This window comes from Podarcis vaucheri (genome assembly GCF_965113315.1).
Source record: "Podarcis vaucheri genome assembly, chromosome: 15".
In the NCBI taxonomy this organism is placed as follows: domain Eukaryota; kingdom Metazoa; phylum Chordata; class Lepidosauria; order Squamata; family Lacertidae; genus Podarcis; species Podarcis vaucheri.
Window position 1 is genome coordinate 12,349,802 of NC_138753.1, and position 24,379 is coordinate 12,374,180.

Sequence of the window (24,379 nt, forward strand, 5' to 3'; positions counted from 1 at the left end):
TATGTAACCTGAAGTGTATGTAACCCGAGGTACCACTGTATATCATTTCGCAGAATGCTTTTATTACCTTACACAACCTCAGTGGAGGTTTTTAAACAGAGGGTGGATGGCCATCTGTCGGGGATTCTTCAGCTGTGGTTCCTGAATTGCAAGGGTTGGACAAGATCATGGGTAGGTAGGCAAACTAAGGCCCAGGGGCCGGATCCGGCCCAATTGCCTTCTAAATACAGCCCACGGACAGTCCGGGAATCAGCGTGTTTTTACATGAGTAGAATGTGTCCTTTTATTTAAAATGCACCTCCGGGTTATTTGTAAGGCATAGGAATTCGTTCACACACACACACCGCAAAATATAGTCCAGCCCCTCACAAGGTCTGAGGGACAGTGGACTGGCCCACGGCTGAAAAAGGTTGCTGACCCCTGGACAAGATGAACTTCAGCAGGTCCTTTCCAACTCTACAATTCTATGACTCCATGACACTTGATCCCAGCTTTGTCCCCATTCCCCTCCTCTCTGCTGAGTTCTACAAGGACAACACTGCGACTCAGGAGAAGGAAGCTAACAGGCAGTGCCACTCCCTGGGCTGGTTGTACCTATGTACGAAGGCAGGCAGGTGGGAGCTGGCTGGAGGCAGACTGTGGTTGGTGGGACAGTGTCCTGTTTAATGGACCAATCTCCACTATTTACAGGGTATCAGTTTGGGGGAGAATTCTCTTGACATCTCCCCATCTCCCCACTCCCCGCTCTAAGAAGCATGGGGGAGAATTCTCTTGACATCTCCCCATCTCCCCACTCCCCGCTCTAAGAAGCATGGATGGGAGAGATGTTTTTTTTTAAAACACAGAACCTGAAGCATGCAAGGAATTAGCCAAGTGGCAGGATGAAATACGATCTGGGCTTCATTCCTATAGATAGCCTGGCACACAAGGGGCAGAACGTGTGCGTAAGGGTTTAGTAATTGCCTCGGAAGATGGCATTCTGCCAAGCTCACTTCGCTCGTTCGTCTCCAGGCATTCTGAGGGCCGCACTGCATAGCTGGGGAATGGAATCCCGATTGGTGCCGGGAGGGCGATCTATACTAAGGTGCTGTAAACGCAGGCAAATGGAGAGTGGTCCACAGGGCATTTCGCTTATTTGGTAGGTGTTCCCGGCCCAATTGCTGGTGGCACATTAATACTCGGGTGGGGGGTGGATTGCAAATGTTAATTAAAAGCAAACAAATCTCAGGGGGTTGCACCAAATTGCTTGGGGCAGGGAAGATGCAGCTGGAAAGGCTGCCAGGAACAACAAACAAGGGATGAGTAGTCAATCTGTTGCCAGCTGAAATATACTCGGAGTCGAGAGTGGATTTCGTGCTTTTTATTCAGCTCATAGTGGTGAGGAGGAATGGAAGTTCTCCCAGAATGTCTGCTTTATATACGTTATTTACACAATAGGCCCCACGTGATTGGCTAATTCCGGGATTCTCCTGTAGGCCAATCAGGTTGCGGGTTCACTTCCACCTGGAGCTGGATTGGGTGGCTCCTGTGGACCAATCAGACTGCTGCATTCTGAATCCTATTGTTCTAGGACCAATCAAACTGCTGCAATTTGGATCCTATTCAACTCAGTACATAACACCAGCCCAAGCCAATTTCACATCTACTTCACTCCTAAGTCCATCCCATTTTTGGCATCAGCATATTTAAATAGTATCTCTCAACACATGGTTTTTAAAAACATATGTGTCAGTAAAACAATGTCTGGAGGGCCACAGCTTCCCCTTTCATGAGGACAGTTTTGGTTCTGGGTAGGGAGTTCCAGTTTCAGAATTTAGGAGCCACCACTGAAAAGGCTCTCCTACAAGGTACCTGGAGAAATGCTTTCTCTCAAGATATTAGGTGATGGGGAGTCTTGGGGAAAGGGTGTGCTTCTAATTTATGGAACAACTGCTTCCTGGTTTACTGATCAAAAAGCCTTTTAGCTGATTAATCTGACTGACTAAATGAGAGCCCCCTGATAATCCAAAGGAAGGGAACCCATATGGGGAAGATGCCAGAGCATCTGCCTTGCAAACAGAAGCTTCCAGGTTCAAATCCCAGCCTCTCCAGGTAGGACTGAGAAAGATTTCCTGCCTGAAACCCTAGAGAGCTGCTGCCAGTCAGTGTAGACAGTACAGAACCGGATGGACCAAAGGCTGGGATGAGGCAGCTTCCTGCACTCCTATGCAGAGCATGTTTATCCTGGGATGGGCGCCATATTGCTAAATATGACTCTCTTGAACGCGGCTGGTTCAGGGGAGCTGCCTCGCCCCTTCCAGAAAGGAGCCGCTTCAATCGGCACACACTGTCTGCAAGCATTTAAGGGCCCGTGGCTGAGCTATTTGGGAAGAAGGAATGGCAAGATAATTGAAATCTTCACCTGTTCTGGCGCAGCTATTAAGCGACCCCGCAGGGAGCTCCTTTAATTAGCCGCGCTGCAGTACCTAATTCAGTGGAGACCCTCAACGAGCTTCTTAATCAGGTCTCCACAAACAACACAGAGGAGCGGCACTCTTCTGGGAAAGCTCCTGCCCGACTTTATCCTTTCCAGGCACAGAAGGCAACGGGCTTTCGACCCAAATGTGATTGCAAGCTCAGCTGTTTCCCACTGCTGTCCTGGTGGCCCTTCTCTGCCTCGGCCCAGCGATAGGCACAGCAAGACAGGGACATGTTGTGAGTACAAGAATTGCCTTGGCCCAGTATACCTGAAGGAGTGTCTCCACCCCCATCTGAGGACCAGCTCCAAGGGCCTTCTGGCGGTTCCCTCACTGCGAGAAGTGAGGTTGCAGGGAACTAGGCAGAGGGCCTTCTTGGTAGTGGCTCCCAGCCTGTGGAATGCCCTCCCATCATATGTCAAGGAAATAAACAACTATCTGTCTTTTAGAAGACATCTGAAGGCAGCCCTGTTTAGGGAAGTTTTTAACATTTAATGTTTTATCGTGTTTTTAATATTCTGTTGAGAGCCGCCCAGAGTGGCTGGGGAGGCCTGGTCAGATGGGCAGGATATAAGTAATAAATTGCTGTTGTTGTAGGGTGGACAGCTCTTCTGAGGAAAGGTGGGATATAAATGCAATGTTACCTTATTCAGATCTGACCCAGCTAATTCCTAACAGAATTAGAGTACAGTGGTACCTTGGGTTACATGCGCTTCAGGTTACATACACTTCAAGTTACAAACTCCACTAACCCAGAAATAGTGCCTCAGGTTAAGAACTTTGCTTCAGGATGAGAACAGAAATCGTGCTCTGGCGGCACGGCAGCAGCAGCAGGAGGCCCCATTAGCTAAAGCGGTGCTTCAGGTTAAGAACAGTTTCAGGTTAAGAACGGACCTCCAGAACGAATTAAGTACTTAACCCGAGGTACCACTGTAGAGAAAAGGCAGAAGAAAAGTACCATATTTACTTTTTAATCCACGGCAATTTTTTCGCTCTTGTTAATCTAGGATCCAAAAAATGGATCTTCTAGTGTCAGATGGGCAGGGGAACAAGAATAAGAATAATACTCCGTCTCACTTTAGTTGGGCTAGCTGCCTGACAGTTTAAACCAGATGTGGGAACTTTTGGCCCTTTAGGCGGTGCACATTTAAAGCACATCTCCTCCCAGCTTGCAAAGGGAACTGTAGTTCATTCAGGCAGGGGGCTGGGAATTCTACTTCTGTGAGGGATAAACAACAGTTCCCAGATTTGGAGGAGGCGACTGTGTTAAATGATTGGCGTGTCTGCAGCTGCAGATTAATTTCCAGGCACCTTGCACGTACCTTGCTGTGATTTACCAACACCAAAAAAGAGAGAGGAGAATACAGTTTGCAGGGGGAAGGGGACAGCCAGGCCCGTTTGCAGATATCTCATGAAACAGCTGCCCCTCTGCACTTTTGTGTCACAGCTTAGTGCAACACGCAAAACGTTGGAGGATTTCCTTTTGACCGACTGATCTCCTGTCAGCCTTCCAAACAGGAGGATTTTACCTGTATCTGCCAGGGTCGCTCCAGGTCAGGGGCAGTGATCTGGGCAGAGACAAGCAAGCAGATTAAAGGCAAAAATGAGGTGGGTGGGTGGGTTGAGGATCCCATTTTGCTCAGCTAAAGAGAGCTCTCAGGAAAAGGTGCTGCCGGATATCGAAATTTACGTCCCTTCCTCATGTTGTGTGCAAGTGCAATGCAGAAGGTAACATGGGGAAACAGCCAGTCTTCTTTCACAAAGAGGGTCTTCGTGGGACAACTGCTTCATTCTTGAGCCTCAGGACTCAGGACAGGATTAATCAATGGTCTTACTCAGTGTTGCGAATGGGCCTCCGGAACATGTGTTTGCTTCACATTGCATTTTTTCTGGTTATGAACGCGGCAAACCCAGAAGTGTTTACTTCTGGGTTCGCTGCTTCGCACATGCACTGGAGCGATCTATCGCATCATGCGCAGAAGCGGCGCTCTACTTATGGACTTTTTGGGGTGTGAACGGCACCCCAGAACGGATCGCGTCTGTAAGTAGAGGTACCACTGTAGATCAGGCATAGGCAAACTCGGCCCTCCAGACGTTTTGGGACTACAACTCCCATCATCACTAGCTAACAGGACCAGTGGTCAGGGATGATGGGAATTGTAGTCCCAAAAAATGTCTGGAGGGCCAAGTTTGCCTATGCCTGGAATAGATTCATGAAATTAACATGGAAAACTGTGTTAAATTAGGGAAACTTGCTTGAAAAAATGTTTAGATCAGTCAAAACTGCATGTAGGAATGTATTGGGAGAAATGCAAACTATGATGCTGGAAAAATTATACGTGGACTTTTAAAAATAATAATAATAAAAAACTAATGCAGAAATGTGAGGAACTGGACTTAAGGGTGAAAAAACAAGAAACTGAAACCGACACGATTCGTCCCTAGTCCATACACGATAGGACCAGAGCACACAGAAGAGTTTTTGCCAAAGGGGCAGTGAGGAAAGGTCATAGTTTTGTCACGTTGTAAATGCAGCCGAGACGCGATGTCAAATTTGGGCAGCGATGGAACGTGAAGAGTCCAAAGAAAAACCAACAAGTTGGACCGAGGATTCGTCTAGCTTGGCACTTTATATGTTTCTCAAGTTGGAGGTTAATTCTACTGGAAGTGGTAGAAGGGATCCTTACTGTTCTTTGCTAATCTCTCCAAGGTGTTGGGCAAAGGGCTGTCCCAGGCTTTGTACCCAAGCTCTGTTCGGCTCAAAGCCCCCAGGGTTGAACCTGGAAACTTCTCTGTGCAATGCATGCGCTTGGCTCCTGAAACACAACCCCTACCCCCAAGAAGGAGCTGCCATATACCAAGTAAATTTAGACGGGAGGCTGGCACGTCTTACTTCCACTGGTTATGTTTTCTGGAGGAAGTTGTCACTTGAACAGCTCAGCTATGTTCCTGGCTCCCGGAGCCACCAGATTCCTTGGCAGCTTCGGAGACGGTGATGGCGGGTGGCCATGTGATTTGCAGCCGACTTTGAATGTCACGCTCCAAAGTCAGTCCCAAAAGCTTCCCCCGCCCCTCACCAGATGGAGGTTGTATTCGTGCCTCTCCTTCCCTGATGAGAGCGTGTTTGCGAAGGACAGGAGGCAGCTCTATGACACAGGAAGCTCCCCTTGGACGTCTCCTTCATGCCGGACGTAACTCTCGTTTTCTGTGCCTGCAAAACCAAAAGATCCCATGTTAGGAAAGATATCACTTTGAGAAAGGCCTAAGCTTCTGTTTCTTAAAACAGGGGTGGAGGAAGGGGGTGCGGTGGGTGCTGTCCGCCCCGGGTGTCACCACCGAGGGGAGTGACAAAATGCCGGGCGGCACTCACCACGAGCCTGCAGCGCACCCGAGCCACGCATCTCTCCTGGGAGTGACACGGTGACTTGGGCACCTGCAGGCCCAAACGGTCCGCCTGCTGCCTCCGCCCCCAGCTGTAGGGTGGCTGAGTGGGAGGAGGCAGGCAGTCTGCGGAGGTCCCATGGTGCGCCTCGCCCCTGGGCAGCCGCCCCAGCGGCTTCCTCCACCACTGGGGATGGGGCACCTTCAACCCCAGAGCTGCTGCTGGACCACAATCTCCCATCCTCCTCTCTGGCCACTGGCAATCCTGACTGGGGCTTGAAAAGCCTCCAAGTGTCCCTATTTTCCAGGGACAGTCCCGGATTTACAGAAGCCCAGTTTCTGATTTGATCCCCATCATTCAGCCCGGACACTGAGATCCAGTGCCGAGCCTTCTAGCGGTTCCCTCATTGCGAGAAGTGAGGTTACAGGGAACCAGACAAAGGGCCTTCTCAGTAGTGGCACCCACCCTGTGGAACACCTTCCCTTCAGATATGAAGGAAATAAGCAGCTATCCTATCTTTAAAGGACATCTGAAGGCAGCCCTGTTTAGGGAAGTTTTTAATATTTAATGCTGTATTGTTTTTAACACTCGATTGGGAGCCGCCCAGAGTGGCTGGGAAAACTCAGCCAGATGGGTGGGGTATAAGTAATAAATTATTATTATTATTATTATTATTATTATTATTATTATTATTATTATTACAGAATGTCCTGCTTTTCCTTAGGACACCCCTATTTTCATCAGACAAATGTTGGGAGTTTATGGAGTTATGTGACTCCCAAGCCAAGGAGTTAAGTAACTATACAACTTTTAGAATATATCTGAAGGCAGCCCTGTATTAGGGAAGCTTTTATAAAAACTGTTTTAAATTGGAAGCTGCCCAGAGTGGCTGGGGCAACCCTGTCAGATGGGTGAGGTATAAATAATGAAATTATTATTAGTATTATTATGGAATGGAATGTCCCTATTATCATCAGAGAACTGTTGGAGGGTATGGGTTTATGGGGTTCAGCATCTTGGGGGGGGGCACCAGGTTCCTCATTCTTGCTTTAAAACCTATTCCCTTTGGAAGCTTTCATGAAAAGACTTATTTAGCTCCTTTCCTGGAATGCTTTCGATATATTCCGAACACACTTTTCAGCGGGAGTTTTAGAGAGGAGAATGTCCTCCTGGGGATTCCCGAAACTGCTTGATAAGGAGAGCGCCAAAAGCTGGTGGGTTTCGTTCGCGCTGCGGTTGTCAAATTAGCATCTCCTAGCGAGAAAGCTAATATTATCTCCTGTTACTTCTGCTGCAAAGGGGCTGCTCTGCTCATATCTTCTAGAAGAATGTATGGAGACCCTTGCTGGATCAGGCCAGTGACCAACCTAGTCCAGCATCCTATCCCTTCAGTGGCCAACCACATGCCTGCGAGAAGCCCGCAATCAGGATTCGAACACAAGAGCACTCTCCCCTTCTGCTTTTTCCAACAACTGGTATACAGAAGCAGACTGCCTTGGAGGCCACAACACCAACTGCTAGGGGCCGAGCCCAACTGGGATTTCCCAATAGATTTGGCTGAGACCCCCCCCCCAATGTCAAAAAAATCAGGGGATGGAGGAGGCCAATTGCAAAGCCAAGCGCTGAGAGGCAGGTGGCAGTGGCAGGAGGAGGAGCCTGCAGCCATTGAAGCTGTGCCACTGCTGCAGCATAGCTGTCAACTTACAGATTTGAAAATAAAGGACCAGCAGCCTCGAAAATAAGGGAGCAGCAGCCAAAATAAGGGATTTTCAGAGCACAGGTATGTTCAACTTCTGAACCCCTCCGAGCCAAAGGCAGAAAGCCCAGCCAGCAGCCAAACAAAGCCTCAAGCGGTGGTTCCCACAGCGCAGCAACCCGGCAAAGGGGATGCAGCAAGGAAAACCACCGTCACCTCTCCGCTGGGAAGCGCTGAGCAAAGGCGAGTCCCCAGGCAACGCGGCCGATTTGATCGGCACAAGGCATGCAAGCTCCACCCCCCAGTCGTTCTTAGACTCCTTATTGGGTGAGCAACGCAGCCAAGCAACACAGTTGGAGCCTCCCTGCTCCCTGGCCGGCAGGGAGGGAGGGAAAGGAGCTGCTTCCTTTGAAACCCAGGAAATTTAAGGGACATCATCAGTAAGGGACAGCAGCGGGACACAGCACTGGGATAAGGGACTTTCCCGCCAAATAAGGGACGGTTGACAGCTATGCCGCTGCTGGGCTTGGCTCCGCTCCCTGGCTCCTCCCAATGTCCTGACATTGCACACATGACTTCACATGCAGTGTCACACCCCAAACTCCCTCGCAACCTGGAGCCTCTCGTGGAAGCTGAACATAGCCCTCAGATTTAGTAGGCTGTGACAGCTTTATCTTCCATGAATCTGTGTACAACAGAGGACAACAAGGATGGATGAAGAGGCCATGGAGCAGGGTCCTCCCACTCAAGCTCCCCAACTCAGAGCCAGTACCCTCTGTTGAGACTCTTGCTCTGGAAGTCTCGCAGCTGCCCCCTTACTTGGCTCAGGGTGAGGAGATGGGGCCTTCATATGCCTGGGGAGGCCATTTTTCCACCTGAGGAGAGGAGGTGGCACAGATTTAGCTACCCATGGGGGAGCAGCGTCAGACCTTGTCTCTGAGACAACAGCAGGGCATCAAAAGTCAGGAGTAAACCCAGCCCCCAAGAAGGAGCACAAAGGCTTGGGAACCTTTTTCTTCTTTATATTACTGCCAGCAAATGGAGACTCAGTTGCTGGAAACTCTGCGAGTAAAATATTCGCTTATTTGCAAAGCTAGGTGTCTGTGATTTATTCTAGCCTAAGTAGTTTTGTGGGGAATGCTTGTTTAAAGGTGGGTGAGGGCAGATGTGAAGCCAACCAAGTTTTAATGTGCTTGGTAGCAATCACCATTGTGCTAACTATGCTATGCGACAGTGAAACTCTCTCCTCGAAACCTCTTAATTCAGCACGCACAAGTTAAGGTCAGGGGTTGTCTGTAGGGCATGCATGCATTTGAGTAGTCAGACAATCTCTGTTTAAAAGCATGATGGGCAGGGAGGGCTGATTCTCGGAACAACTCCACGCTCCTGTGCAGTCTCAGCTCCCAGCTTCTGATCTGTATCCCTGGCCTTGTCCCTGAACCTTGAAGCTCCTCTCCTCGTGCTTTGATCCTTGCTGCATCTCTGGGCTTTTTCCTGCTCTTCACTCGTTGCTGAGCCTGTGCTGGATAAAGTAGCTTGACATGGGACACGGGTGGCGCTGTGGGTTAAACCACAGAGTCTAGGACTTGCCGATCAGAAGGTCGGCAGTTCGAATCCCCGTGACAGGGTGAGCTCCCGTTGCTCGCTCCCTGCTCCTGCCAACTTAGCAGTTCGAAAGCACATCAAAGTGCAAGTAGATAAATAGGTACCGCTCCAGTGGGAAGGTAAACGGCGTTTCCGTGCGCCGCTCTGGTTCTCCAGAAGTGGCTTAGTCATGCTGGCCACATGACCTGGAAGCTGTACACCGGCTCCCTCGGCCAGGAAAGCGAGATGAGCGCCGCAACCCCAGAGTCGGCCACGACTGGACCTAATGGTTAGGGGTCCCTTTACCTTTACCTTTACTTGACATGCAAGAAAGGGCACTTGCCAGCATTCTTGGGCAGGAGACTGGGACAGGTGTAGCTTAAAGCAATCGTCCAAATCCTTTCCTCTACATCTTTTGCCCTAATTTGCACCATCAGACCCACAGGGAACTTGAAAGCACATAACGCTGGACTTATATTTATTAGAACTTCCCAGGCTTTTCTCCTATGAGCCATAGGAATGACAGAGGTGCAAAGCAGATGGGCAACCTCAAATGACAAGACCATGGGTAGGCAAACTAAGACCTGGGGGCTGGATGCGGCCCAATCGCCTTCTCAATCCGGCCTGCAGATGGTCCGGGAATCAGCATGTTTTTACATGAGTAGAATGTGTGCTCTTATTTAAAATGCATCTCTGGGTTATTTGTGGGGCATAGGAATTTGTTCATTATTATTTTTCCAAAATATAGTCCAGCTCCCCACAAGGTTTGAGGGACAGTGGACTGGCCCCCTGCTGAAAAAGTTAGCTGACCCCTGGACAAGACAATTTAATAATGTTCAGCGAACTACAGTTCCCATGGTAGGAGTTGGGTATATTTAGCCTGGAAAAGAGAAGACTGAGAGAAGATACAATAGACACCTTCAAATATCTCAAGGGGTATCACATGGAGGATGGAGCAAGCTTGTTTTCTCCTCTGGAGGGTAGGCCTCGAACCAGTGGCTTCCAGCTACAAGGAAGGAAATGCTGATTTAACATCAGGAAGAGCTTTCTGACAGTCAGAGCTGTTTGACAGTGGAACGGTCTGGCCTGGGACAGCAGCGGAGGAAGCTGCTCGGGCGCCTGGGGCGGCGTGCCCAGGAAGAAGAAGAGTAGAAGAAGAGTTTGGATTTGATATCCCGCTTTATCACTACCTGAAGGAGTCTCAGAGCGGCTAACATTCTCCTTTCCCTTCCTCCCCCACAACAAACACTTTGTGAGGTGAGTGGGGCTGAGAGACTTCAGAGAAGTGTGACTAGCCCAAGGTCACCCAGCAGCTGCATGTGGAGGAGCGGAGACGCGAACCCGGTTCACCAGATTACGAGTCTACCGCTCTTAACCACTACACCACACATAGAGGCAGGGCGAGGGCAGGGCGAGCCGCCCATATGGGCAGGGTGCACCACGGAGCCTCCGGAGTCTTCCTGCCTCCTTCCACTCAGCCGCCCTACAGCTGGGGGTGGGGAGGCAGCGGGTGGACCATTTGGGCAGCGTGAAGCCTGTGTATGCCCAAGCCACCTCTCCCAGGAGAGACGCATGGCTTGGGCACACTGCAGGCCCCGCGGTGAGTGCCTCCCGGCATTTTGTCACCCTCCTCAGTCGTGACACCTGGGGCTGTCCGCACCCATTGCATTCCGCTTCCTCCGCCCCGTCCCGGGAGGTTGTAGACTCTCCTTCCTTGCAGGTGTTTAAGCAGAGGTTGAGTGGCCACCAGTCATGGATGCCTTAGCTGAGATCCCCCCATTGCAGGGGGTTGGACTGGATGGCATTTGAGGTCCCTTCCAGCTCTACAATTCTATGACACTACGGTTGAGCTGGAAAGGTCGGACTGGCAAAAAAATGATGGTCAAAGCCAGGGCGATGCTCGCAGTACAGATGTGCTGAGCCCAAGGGTCAGAGTTACCTTTGACTGGCGGTGGGGCTGGAGGCGCGGCTTCCAGCCGATCTTCTTTGATCCGGAGGGCGGTCAGGAGGAAGCAGCCTCCCCCAAGAGCACCGACAAAGCAGCATATGACAAAGCTGTACTGCAGACTCCGGAAGGACATGAGGTAGGAAGAAGCCCCGGCCTGTCGCTTCTGGATTTCACTGGAGATCTGGAGGGGGAACGTGATTTTTTACTCTGCTTCTTGCATTTATGCCCCACCCTCTTCCTCTAAGGAACTCAAGGTGGCACCCATGGTTCTCCCCCTCCCCATTTAATCCCCACAGCAACCCTGGCAGGTAAGAGGCAGTGACCACCCCCCTGCCAGCTCACCCAGTGAGCTTCAGGGCCAAGTGGGGGATTTGAACCCCGTTCAGTCTGGCCGTGTTGTTTTCTCTGGTTGCTTTTGGACTTGACCTGAGCTTGCCCTGAAGCTTCCTGGGCCCTAACACAGGTGAAGCAAAAACTCTGGAATGGATAAACTGATGCGTTTGACGGCCTGACTGGTGCCAGCCCTCTGGTGGCCAAAGCTGGGTCTTTAGTTCTTTCAAGACTAGGAAATGTGTAAATATGTCATTTTCTCTTTTTTTTCTGTCCTAAGGTCAGTTCTCCACATTTCCACTTTGCAGATTTATTTATTTTTTAAGAAAGTCCTCATGAAAATTCATTAACATTTTAGTGCAGATTTTTGCTAAATACATATGCTTCTGTGCAATTTTGCCTAAGATGAACATTTTTGCAGAGTATTTTTGCCCTATAGGATGCACTTTTTCCCCTCCACAAATGAAGGGGAAATGTGTGTGCGTCCTATGGGGCGAATGCAGGCTTTCGTTGAAGCCTGAAGAGTGAGAGGGGTCGGTGCGCACCGACCCCTCTCCCTCTCCAGGCTTCAGGAAGCTCTGCGCAACCCTTGGGAGACCGGCGCAACTTCGCGCCGGGCTCCCGAGGGCTGCACAGAGCTGCCTGCACTTCCCGCTGGGCTCCCTAGGCTTGCGGATAGCAGGCTGTTCTGAGGGCTGGGGTCGGGGGAAGCTTGGGTTTCCCCCACGCCAGCCCCGCGCCTGAGGGGAAAATATTTTTTTTCTTTATTTCCCCCCCCCAAAAAAAACTAGGTGCATCCTATGGGGCGAAAAATACGGTAATGCATATTTGTCTGCTATCTTCAAAAATATGTGCATTTTTATGCACACTCAACTTCATTATATGCCCATTAATTGGCCAGAGAACTGATTTGCAAAATTAAGTCTAGCCTAAGTATTTTTTGGGGGGAGGAATGCTTGTTTAAAGGAGAATTTCTAATTTTGAAGCATAGAAGAATTGTGTTTTCAAAAGTGCAAATTAGGGAGGTTTCCTTTAAATGCAAACGGTATTGAATTTCTCCCCGTAACCCTATTCAAGACCATTTGGTTCTTGAGGGACCAACAGGAGCCTGGATGGCTGTGTAAAACTCACTTTGTTTCTTATTAGTCTTATTAGTCTGAGTAAATTGGCTAATATATTAGCAGTGGTACAGGTGGACGTGGACCTCTGATGGCTTTCCTACATCTGATCCTTTGGTCTTCATCCACTTAGCTCTCTACCTGTCCAGCTGACCATCTTTCGACTGCCTATCTGCCTCTGGTCCTAGGTTGGTTCCCTTATCTGTTGCCTGATTTCCTGCCTTTTCTCGGATTATGCCTTCTGCCTCTGGTCCATTTGAACATCGCCAGGATCAAGAACCTGCTTCAACCTGCCATGAAATGAAGCCCCAAGCTATTCACTCACAGTGCAAAGAATTTCTATGCGCTTGTAAAATGAAATCACTTTGTACCGTTTCCCACCAAGGGGTGGGGGGTGGGGAATTCAGCCCACCCCCACCTCTAAAGCTGCCCATATAACTTACGATTCCAATGAGATAGGGGCTTCCGGCATCACCAAACAAATGACTAACAAAAATCTGTACAGATAGTGCGGTGGATTGGCATGTTGGTTTCACGACATACTGAAAAGTCAAAGGGAAAAGACCCAGTGGTCAAGGCAAGTAGGAAATAGGAAAGACCAGCTAGATGTGCTTGAGCGAGCCAGCAGTAAATCACACTGTGCAAGTCGGGGTTAACTCTTTATCAGCAAAAAAACACAATTGATGCAGGAGTGTCAGGCCTAATGAGCACAGCAACTCATCTCCGGCAGGTCTTGCCCCTGTGAAGCAGTTGTTGAGACTGAAGGTCCTCACCTCCACACAGCTGCCTAGGTCCTCTCCTCTCCAGGGCTTTCCCCAAGCAATCGGAGACTGTGCCTCCATGAAGGCAACCTCTCCTCCACCCTTTTCATGCCTCTTCTGCTTCTGTGAAACAGGGGGGCAGGAGGGGAGCCTGTCACAGCAGGAGGGGGAGCCACCGGCGACTCTGCACCAACCTGACTCCTCTTGGCCTCTCTCTTCTGCTTCAGCTACTGCCTCTGATTCCGGACTTCTCTCTGCCACAGACTCTTCCTGCTCACTCAGCCCTGTTGCCTCTTCAGTTTCCAACACCTCCTCCCTCCTTCTCCCTCTGACCACCACCAGTCCCTGAGTTCTGAGCCTTCTTCCCTTGGGGGTTCCCCAGCCGGTCCTCCAGCATTTCCTCTGCATCCAGCCAGGCAGTAACACCTACATAAGGAAGCAGGCTGTGGTTGCCATATCAGTGCTTCTAATGTGGGCCTTGCCTTCCTAGCAACATACTGCTGGTACCTGGGTTGCTAGCAGATCTGCCAGCCCTACCACAGAGACTAACTACACAATTTCCTGGGTGTGCCTGGCTTTGCACTGCAAATGTCTGAAAGAGAGAGACCACTTCTGGATGGTGTGCAAGGAGGGTGGCCACACATCCCAGTCTGCAGGGACAGTCCTCTAGCCGAAGACATCCTCTTTGGCTGCAATCCAGTACACACTTTCCTGGGAGCAAGCCCCACTCAATACGGAAGGACATGCCAGCAGGGTAACATTCATGGGATTGCATGTTAAGTCATTTCACATTAACTTAAAATGCCCTGCTTTCCCCCCCCCCCACCCCTGCCCCATGTGACTCTTGTCTCCGCTACGTTTCTGGCTATGGACCTGAAGGGATGTGAAGGTAGAAAACAGAGAGAGAAAGAGAGAGCAGAGATCTAAGAATAGGTGTATCAGGTTATCAGCAAAATCAATATGACAGAAAAAGACAGCTGAACTCACCAGCAGTATGTCAGTCACAATGGCCCAGTTTAAGGATAAAAGAAATTCTCCAAGGGCAATGAAAATCTGAAATAGGGGGAAAGCACACAGAGAGGTAGAGAGAACGTCATGAGTTGGCAGGGCACTGGAGATTTGCAATTGCACACACAGAAAGACCAAATAGAGGCCAAATACTACTCTCCATCCTTTTAACAGTTCATGTTTTGGGTACCAGCAACCCTTACACGACCCCACCTTCCCACCAATGAGCTGAGGGCGGTATTACCAGTGTTGGGTTTCAGCTGAGAGAAATTAGGAACATGGGAAGATCCTTCATTTTTGCCAGCAAGAGCTGCCAGAAGGATATAGATTTGCTCATAAACCGGCTTGCAGGAGCTTGTGAACAAGGAAGTGCCCAAGTGACAGTAGCAGCTACTGCAGGCTCCAACAGCTGCTACAGCCAACTATGGGAAGCCTCCCTCTCAGGTTTCCAAGCTGCTTGGCTGGTACAATTTGACTGCTTAAAGCAAAAAGCAGCTAACTTTCAGGGTGCAGATTTACCCAGTGCAATGACCAAAAATTGAATACTAGATAGGGTATATTGATGTGTGTGCTGGAGGCCCCTAGCACCCAGTCCAGGCTTCCCTGGTGATATTGCCTGCCCACATATATGAAATTTCAGAAAGGTTCGTCTCAGTTCCTACAATATTTCAGTCTTGCCATCTTGAGGACTAGAAACCTTTCCAAGCCAGTATCTCTGCCATGAACGCCCAGTTCCCCCATAGGCAAGGTTGTCTTTCAGGAGAGGCCAGCCGCTAAGGCAAAACCCCTCTTGCCACATACTTACATATGTAGCTATAATGCTTTCCTGAGCCAGCATGATCGCCAGATACATGGATGGAGATGACGTCAGCAAGCCCACAGCACAGATCAGAGGGTCAGCCATTGCGTTGGTCTTCTTGAATCTTCTGGCGGCTTCTGCTCCAACAATGACTCCAAAGATGCCAGTTCCAATAGTTATTCCTCCAAATATCTGGCTGGTGGACAGGAAAAATATGTGTGTGTACCAGCTGAAGAAGGCGTGTACTCCGAAACAGGGCCCTGTCCTGGTTACCACTACTGAGTCGTACATCTGATTCACACTCCGGATACTCCTTTTTGGCCCTATTTGATCCTTTATTCTTTATTCTTTATTCTGATTTTATATAATGTGGACTCTTTTTGACTGCTAGTGAGACTTGTATAAAACAATTGTTGTGCACTGGTATTTCATGTACCTTTGTACTATATCACTGTATATTTGAAACTATATTATTTCTGTACCTAAACGTTGTATCCAAACTTACCATTACTTTAAAACTATCGTACTTACACGTTGTGTTTAAATTTACTACTAGCTTCAAACTGTTATTCTTAGCAGAATACACACTTTTTCATTTCAACTCTTGAGTAGGAATTATTCCTTATATTGAAACTTTTGGCCAGAGTTCTTGATATATCCTTTTTTAAGACCACAGCAGGTTATATAACCTTATAAACATTGGCTCTGTCCATTGGCTGACTATTTTATTATGATTATTATTACATGACTGTATCTTTGTGCTTTGACCATGCTGTGGCAGGCAGAAATTACTTATTTTCATTATTAAATTTGCCTACTACCCTATACCCATAGATCTCAGGGTGCTTCACAAATCAAACAGGTGTGCTCGTTCTGCAATGATCCATCTCTGCCACAGCCTCCTGTTGTCACATTTCTTTAAAAATAAATAAAAAATACTCAGATAATCTCTCCTGGAGCGTTCCCCATGCCCTCTGTTTGCTTCTCCCAAAGGAAGCTTGTCTCACCTGTTGGAGGTGTCACACGACCCTTCCTGCTGGCAGGGAGGGACAGCGTCATGGATGAGCTGAGCTCTGGAAAGGAACACCGGCACCCAGAACCCCAGAGCTCCGACGATGAAGGACATGGCTGTCACCCCCAGCGAGGACCACAAGAAACTCCAGCTGACAGGAGGTGGGGTGGAATAAGAAACATATTTAAATAGTTTCCTTGGTGTCTTGGGTTTTGGCTTGTTATTGCTCTCCATATCAGGGGGAGGGAAAACCTCAGGCCTGGGGGGGGGGGGGGCAAATGCGGCCCTCGAGGCCTTTCTGTCTGGCCCTCAGGATTTCATCAGGCCATACCTCCTGGTCCACAGCCTTAGCTTGCCACGTTCCGCAGTTTCCTTGAGTGCTTCTGGCTGACTAAACTGTGATAATAGCCTTTGCTCGTCTGGGTGAATGGAGATACAGTAGCTCAGTTGGCAGAGCATGAGACCCTTGATCTCAGGGTCTTGTGTTCCACCCCCACATTGGGCAAAATATTCCTGCATTGCAGGGGATTGGACAAGATGACCCACACGGTCCCTTCCAACTCTACAATTCTGTGATCTATGTGTCGATACCCCTGGCCTTTACATGGTTGGAATACAGCTGACTGTAAAAAGGCAAGGGTCACATCTGTTGCTCCAGTGGACTCTGCCCCACCAACCTCCATCTGCCCTCAGTCAGCCCCCACCTGCCTGCCTTCTTCCTTATAACCTGCCCAGCAGGTGGGCCCAGGCTACCACCTTCCTCCTCCACCACCTCAGGGTTGCCCCTTCTAGAACTCAGCAGGGAGAAGGATAGGCTAAAACTAGAAATAGCTGGCTTTGCCTGTCATGGGCTCTGGCGCCACCTACTGTTCGGCTTCCTGCCTTCTGTCCTACCAGCCACCGCTGTGTTGCTCTGTGTGGAATTTTGGCCTTGCCTTTGGCTCTGCCCACCATGGGCATGCGGCCCCCAGGAGGCTGCTTGCGAAGTGATGTGGCCCCTGGGCTGAAAAACACCCCCCTCCTCCTGCTGTAGAGTACCCGGATGGCTGACAGTATACTCTATGCATCTTTTAATTAAGGAGAAGGAAGACAAGGTGATGTTTGATATCTCTGGGGGCTAGCCAGCATGTTCACCAGAGCATTCTGGGTAATCAGGTGATTTTTAGAGTGCCTTGTGGCGTTGCTGAAAGCCAATTGCAACCCACAGAAATGACAATATGTTAGCAGGGAGGGTGGCAAGTGTTTCACAAGCCTGAAATTTCAGTGCCTACACAATAAATGAGCATTTTACATGATAGCCAAGCAGGGCACACAGTATCGTAACCATCCGTGGGTCTTTTACCTTCCAGAGCAGACAATGTTTGCTACCTGACTTGGCCCTGAGCATAAAATATTCAAGGGATGCCTAGAGAAGATTTCTCCAAGTCAACATCGCCCTCTACTGGATCCAGCTCAACTTGCAGCACCTTCAAGATGCACGGATTTGTCAAAGTATATAAGGTTTCGGGGACTTGAGCCTGGTCTTCATCAGGGATGCAGTCTTGTCCTTAGATGGCAGATAGAATTTATATATGCGTATTATACTACCTAAGGCTAAAAGCTGCACTTCCAAGCAAAGGGTTGGCATACCATACAGGCACTGAAAATTCAAATAATAAGAATGATACTTGCTTTTTGCAAAGCGATGAAATGTCCTTGAGCCAAGTTGCATCCCCTCTGACCTTGTCAGCTGCGGGCTCTGCAGCTCCATGCCGGGATGATTCAGGAACCAAGAAAATGAGGAAAGCCAAGCCTACAGCTCCCATACAAGGGGTGACCTACAGAGAAAGGAACAGTTGCTGGTGTTGCAGGAAAAGGGCTTTCAACAAAGACCGTGATTAAAGTGGCAACATTCTGATAATCAATAAGGAGGAGTTATCGGGGGAAGGGTTATTGGGTTGTTGTTTTTGTTTTGATTATGCATTGTGGGGTTTTATATTTCGATTTTATTCTGCGAACCGCCCTGAGACCTCTGGGTATAGGGCGGTATATTAATAATAATAATAATAATAATAATAATAATAATGGCAGAAAAGATAGAGTTCCTATAAGCTCTTGCCCATCATTTTTCAAAGCAGGCCCTTGGTTTTAGCATTGCAGATCTCAAGCCACTGTCTTCTGTTTCAAACACTTTCTGCCTCTTCTCGAGACAGGCTGACGGTGGGCTGAGGCTAGCGGTCAGATTTGTTCAGCTGAATGAAACTCCCTTGATAAAGTGCAGAGTGGAAGAACCCCGCCATTTTGCCCCCCAAAAGGGGGGTCCATCCAGAAAAGACTCACCCTGAACCCCCAGTTCCAGTGGCCAGTAGCCAACGCCATTCCGGATGACATGATGTAACCGAGCCCACTGCAAGAGAAAGGAAACCACCGTTTTTATCTGACTGCTTCAAACCACCGAGCATGACTAGGGGACAGACTGAGCACCAGTTTGGTTGCCAGGTCACCAGCCTAGACAGAAGCTCTTCAGGGGAGGGGCTACAGCTCAGAATTAGGGTGCACATCTCCCATGCCAGTGGTCCAGACCTTCCAAATTTCCCTATTTTCCAGGGACAGTCCTGGATTTACAGAAGCCACCCTGGTTTCTGATTTGACCCTGGAATGTGACGCTTTTCCTTAGGACATCCCTATTTTCAGTGGAGAAACGTTGGGGGGTTTGGAGTTACGCAACCCTTGAGCCAAGGAGATAAGGAACTATACAACCTTCAGAAGACATCTGAAGGCAGCCCTCTATAGGGAAGTTTTTAAAATGTTTAATGTTCCTTTGTGTTTTAATATATGATGGAAGCCGCCCAGTGTGGCTGAGGCAACTCATTTTCATGTTGGAGCTTTGGTGGTCACTTCTCAGCCTCTCCAGTTTAAAAAGTTTAGAGTCTCTGCAGTTCAATAAAACGTGGCTTCCAATTGTGGCCAATGACTGATCCTCTTCAAACAACAATCAGAACCAGTCAAGTGTCTAGAACGTGGCCTTGGATGCAGCTGTCTTGCTGAAGTTAAGCAGGTCCAGGTTTGGCCAGTGCATGGATGAAAGGTGTCACGGGAAATGGGGTTGCTTGCGTGTAAACCTCTAGCTGTTCCAAACTGCTTAGGGGTTGGTGGTGTCTTTCCCTGACTGAGCAGCCTGGGTGCTGCTGCTGCTCAGTCGCTCGACGAATCCGTGAGTGGGTGTTTCCTAAATTTCCTCCAACATAAAAGCTCCTTGACAGACACCCTTCGCCTCGCCTCTCTGCGCGTAACCCTTCTGCCCAGAGTGGGCGTGCCCAGAGGTGCCCCTCCACTCTCTTCACTACCTTCACTGCCAGAGTCTCGGAGCCTCTCCTCCGAGATGCTTCTTCCCTCTTCCTTCTTCCTGGTGTCACCTGGACATTCTTCCCCAGATGACCTTCTCTCTCTACCCTTACTCGTTCCTTCTTCTGCAGAATCGGGAAGCACCGCCTCTCCCCTCTGCTCCGATGTCAGTTCCCTGACAAAAGGTCACCTAGATAATGTGCATGTATGACACACGGAGTTCCGTGAGGAAAGGAAAGAGGGATATCAATGTTGTAAGTGGGACCTGCAACAAAGTGTTGCAGTGGGGACTGCTGCCGTTCCGGATTCCCATTCCAACCAACCTGGTTTTCTGTGCCCCCTCTCAAAAAAAACCCACCCCAAAATAGTCAGCATTTTGTGACTACTGAGCACACTCAGTCCTCATGGGGCTGTTTGAGAGGTTCTGCCTCACTGCACCTCTAGACCTTTCTTCAATTTTCGAAACTCCCATTGTTCTAGGCGCATTTTGCGACAGGGAATTTCATCAGCGCAAGAAGATTCTGAGCTCTGGGAGCAGTACTGTGCCTAAGATTTCAGATTAAAACTGCAGAGTGGAAGGAAATGAGGACCTTTTTCTGCCTCCCCACTTCCAGCTACTCTCTTAAGACTGGATAAGAGACCCTCTTAAGAATATTAGGGGTGTGAGCAAGAGAAGGACTAGACCATGTGAAAAATGAACATAATATTTTAGTTGCAGTTCATTCATTTTCAGCTTTGTATTCTTGTTATTAAAAAAGCCTAGACATTCCGTTGTTGCGCCCATAACCTGGGTTTAAGGTGCCATTTAGCTCCTCACTTTCATATCTCAGTTTCTCACACTGCCTTTCTTCCCATAAATATGTTTTTGCAGTTCTGCATGTCTTGAGTTCCCTGGATCTTGCTGGTAATTCCTCCCAGGTGTTTTGGGGTACAAAATGGTTGGCACTTTCAGTTTGAACATCAGAAATACAAGGATGAAGGGGTGGGTAGCCCCCCCCTTGCCGAAAGAAAAATGAAGAGGCTCCAATCAGAACATCTTTTGCCCCTGCTTCTCCCCTTCCCCACTTCCGTGCTGCCCCCTAGCCCCAGATCCTTCCCAACCTGTCTCGGGGAACAGAGATCTACCTTCCAACTGGTATGAAGATATAGAAGAGCGAGAGCATGTACGTCCTGCGGTCTTTCTCAAACAGGTCAGCGATGATGGTGGGCGCGATCGTGGAGTAACTTGCGGTGCCAGCCCCCACCAGTCCCCGCGAAATGAAGAACAACCAGGGCATCTTGAGGAAAGGGAGGAGACATGCAAGATATTGAAAAGGACACACATTAAATAGCACCTTCCAGCACTTGGCATAGCCTTTGTTTATTTCAATTTATCCTCCTGTCCCTTCAGAAGAAGCTTATGCCAAGCAGAAGACAAGACATAAAAAGATATACAAATTTCTCTATCTTTACTCTCTTTTCTGTCTCATAGACTGTAGCCCACGATCCAGTCCAGGCAAACAATTATAACATAAAGCTTACACCTTTACTGCCCAGAATATCACTCAGAGTTTTTCTGGGCAGTTCCCTCCATTCTAAATTGGTAGCCTAGGTAAAATTGAGTTGTTCTTGTTAAGTTGTGGGTAAACATATCAGACGACACAGCGATTCTTCAAACAGCTCGTTTATTCAGATGCCAGAACAGAACTGAACTGAGTATATAAGCAGTCAGCCTGCTTATATAGAGCTCCAGTACAACGTAACTGTAACAACTATCTAAAACTATCCAATCACTGAACATCACTTTTGATCCTTCATTTGCATAACTATCTACAGTATCCCCCTGCTGGCCCAGGGTGAGAACTTCAGTACATAACAGTTCTCCAAACCAGTGCTCTTTTTTTTTCCAGCCAGAGCATGCAGGAGTGCAGTTCCATCACCTCTCAGGTGGGCGCCCTTGTGAGCCAGAGCTCCCCTCACCGCCTTCTTGCCTTTATGTACTTCTGAGAAGCCCAAAACGTACATTTCAAGTCAAAACAGAAGTTGGCCAGCTTGTGCAAGTCTACACTTTTTTAAAAGACCTGTGACTCCAGCTAACTCCTAGCCGTGATTGGTCAAGCTACAGGGCAGCCAATTCGTATTCCCTTCTCTTCAATCCGTTTCCAGTACTGTCATACCTCATGTTACGTCCTGCGGCGACCCGGAAGTACTGGAAAAGGTTACTTCTGGGTTTCGCCGCTCGCACATGCGCAGACGTGTAAAATGATGTCACGCGCATGCGCAGAAGCGCTAAATCGCGGCCTGCGCATACGCAGGCGTGCTGCTGCGGGTTGTGCTCTTTTCATGTTGCGAATGGGCCTCCGGAACAGATCCCGTTCGCAACCAGAGGTACCACTGTATAGTGGCAGGGGGCTTTAAGCTTTCCCGCCAGGCCTCTACTGTTGCACATGTGTGCGTTTGCACGAGGGCCCTTCCAAGTTGCCCTAGACATCTGCCAGAATCTAAGAGAATGAGGGCGGAAGAGGCACATTGATTTGACCTATACCAGAACCAGGGTTAACCCCCAAGCCAGCTAAGAAGACAGCTGGCTGTAGTTTTTTTGCACCTCCGCAATCAGTAAATGGGGCTGTTATCAAACTGGCATCTGTTCAGGGCTGCCCTAAGGTGACTTATTGTAACAACTTCACAGTGAATTCTGGCACCTATTTTTCTTGGGGGGTGGGAGCATTAGCTAATTTTTAAAATATGTTTCCTCCCCCCCCCCTTCGCATTTGTAATAGATGAGCCTCAGCTCATTGAACCAGCTTTGTGTTTGCTGAACATTCGAATGCCACTAGGAGGTGTACCATTCCCAAAATGGAACATCTATTCAAGCAGACAAACCTCCACTCCCCAAAAAACCGAATAATTGACACTTACCCATTCTGGGATGAATGAGCTGGCAAGGGTAACGCCTGACCAGAGGATTACCCCAGCACTCAGGATGATTTTGCGGTTGTATCTGTCACCGAGATATCCAAAAAGAGGGGCCGCCACCAAGAAACAGATAATAAAAACTGTTGTGGAAAGAAGCAAGAGGAGTGATGAATGTTGACAGCTGTGTGGGCGTTCACCAGGGCTTCCATTTCAGTGTATTTATCACATTATTTCACTTTTCTTCAATTCATAGAATCTTAAGAGCTGGAAGGGGCCACAAGGGTCCAACTTGCTGTAATGTAAGAATCTTTTGCCCAATGGGGAGCTCGAACCCATGGCCCCCAGAGTCCCATGCTCTACCGACTGAGCTATCCCAGTGTCTACGTTCCCACACTTCACCATCCTTCTACCAAAGATCTAAGATTTGCCATAAACACACACATTTTATCCTCATTACAGCCCTGTGAGGTAAGCTAGGCTGAGACTGACTGGTCTAGGGTCTCCCAGTAAACTCCATGGGATTTGAACTTGGGTCTACCCAGAGTGTGGGTTTCGCTCTTGGCTATATTCAAGATGAATTTAGAAAAACAGAAGCATATTTTAAGAATCTTTGTTTTGATTAAAAACATAAAAGCCCACTGCTGGATCTGACCAAAGGCCAATCTAGCCTAGTACCCTCTTTCCTCATAGTGGCCATTCCTCCTTGAAATTCCCAAGCCAGACATGAGGTCCACAGAATTCAGGGTAGTGCAGGTACCCCGGCCTAAACTGGACTTTTTCACAAAGAGGGGCTGAAGAAACGAGGCAAATAGAAGTGAGGAAAGGTAAAGTTTAGGCTTTGTTACATGGCTCAGGACATCAATACCTCAAGGATGCCTCTCCCCATAGGAACCAATCCTCAACCTTTAATCATCAACAGAGGCCCTTCTTTGTGTGCCTCGTCCGTGAGAGGTCCAGAGGGTGGCAACACCAGAATGGGCCTTTTTGGTGGTGGCTCCCCATTTGTGGAGTATTTTCCCCAGGGAGGCTCACCTGGTACCATCATTACATGTCTTTAGGCACCAGGCAAAAACATTCCTCTTTACTCAGGCCTTTGGCCGTTAAATAATCCATGTCCTTGTTAAAGCTGTGGGAGGGACTGTTATTATGATTATTTTATTATTATGCTTTTTAAAAATTATTTTATGGTTGTGCTCTGTAAATGTGTTCTTAATGTTGTACACCACCCTGGGATCTCTTGATAAAGGGTGGTATAACAACAACAACAAATTATAAACGAGCCAGGTTTGAATGGCATGAACTTGAGAGTTCTGAAGAAGAACTCACACACGCATGTGCTGATCTTCTAACAAAAAAACAGATAACTTGTCCCTAAGCGTGGCCTCCACACCAGGGGGCTGGAAAACAGCCAGTCTAACACCAATTTTTAAAAAGAAATCTGTGTGGCAGGGCAGAATCCAGGAAATTACAGGCTGGTTCGAACTTCTGCTCCAGATTAATTGGTGGAACGCACTTTTAGAAATAAAACAACCAAGTATATAGAAAAACAAGCATAGCTGAAGTTATGTCTCGCTAACCTTGAACTGGCCCACAACAGAGGTGCTCCCTGTGGTGTGAAACACAACAAAGGAACCCCCTCTCATTTTTTAAGCCCTACGATAGAATATGGACAACCCTTGCCGCAGGCAAGACCTATTCACACACACATAAAATCCATTTTTGTGTTTGTGTGTTTAATACTTGATTTAAGATTCAACAATAACAAAAAAAAATCCACAATAACTACTACATCAGTTCATTACAACTGACCATCTTTAACAGTAGTTGAAAAATTGCAGAACATCACTTTAGCTTGCTCAAATTTTCATATTTAACTTTTATCTCTTTATCTCTTTCTTAGCAGATCAAAAAGAAAAGGACAAAAAGAAGAAGAAGGTAAAAAGGAAAAGAAGAAAGGGGGCAGATTTAAAGAAAGAATTCGAAGAAATGAAAAAAATAAAAATAAACACATTTGACTTCCGATTAGACTCATTGTATTATTATTTCTATTATTTTTTCACACACAG

The 24,379-nt window shown here is 48.3% G+C and overlaps 1 protein-coding gene across 2 annotated transcripts in view; it reads right to left on the bottom strand.

Annotated features, from left to right (window-relative positions):
* Window positions 1-4,301: 4,301 nt before the first annotated feature.
* SPNS3 (SPNS lysolipid transporter 3, sphingosine-1-phosphate (putative)) overlaps window positions 4,302-24,379 on the bottom strand; it is a 31,915-nt gene continuing 11,837 nt past the window's right edge. Inside the window, exons 5-14 of one of the 2 annotated variants that reach the window (XM_082201246.1) lie at window positions 22,317-22,453; window positions 20,544-20,695; window positions 18,414-18,480; window positions 17,766-17,911; window positions 16,090-16,245; window positions 15,089-15,278; window positions 14,263-14,328; window positions 12,958-13,056; window positions 11,058-11,247; window positions 4,302-5,667 (exon numbers count right to left, since the gene is read on the bottom strand). In XM_082201246.1, the coding sequence (XP_082057372.1) occupies window positions 5,603-5,667; window positions 11,058-11,247; window positions 12,958-13,056; window positions 14,263-14,328; window positions 15,089-15,278; window positions 16,090-16,245; window positions 17,766-17,911; window positions 18,414-18,480; window positions 20,544-20,695; window positions 22,317-22,453 (1,268 nt within the window). In that variant the 3' untranslated portion in view covers window positions 4,302-5,602. Of the gene's footprint in view, window positions 5,668-9,066; window positions 10,125-11,057; window positions 11,248-12,957; window positions 13,057-14,262; window positions 14,329-15,088; window positions 15,279-16,089; window positions 16,246-17,765; window positions 17,912-18,413; window positions 18,481-20,543; window positions 20,696-22,316; window positions 22,454-24,379 lie in introns of those variants that run through there. The other variant, XM_082201245.1, reaches the window with a different exon arrangement.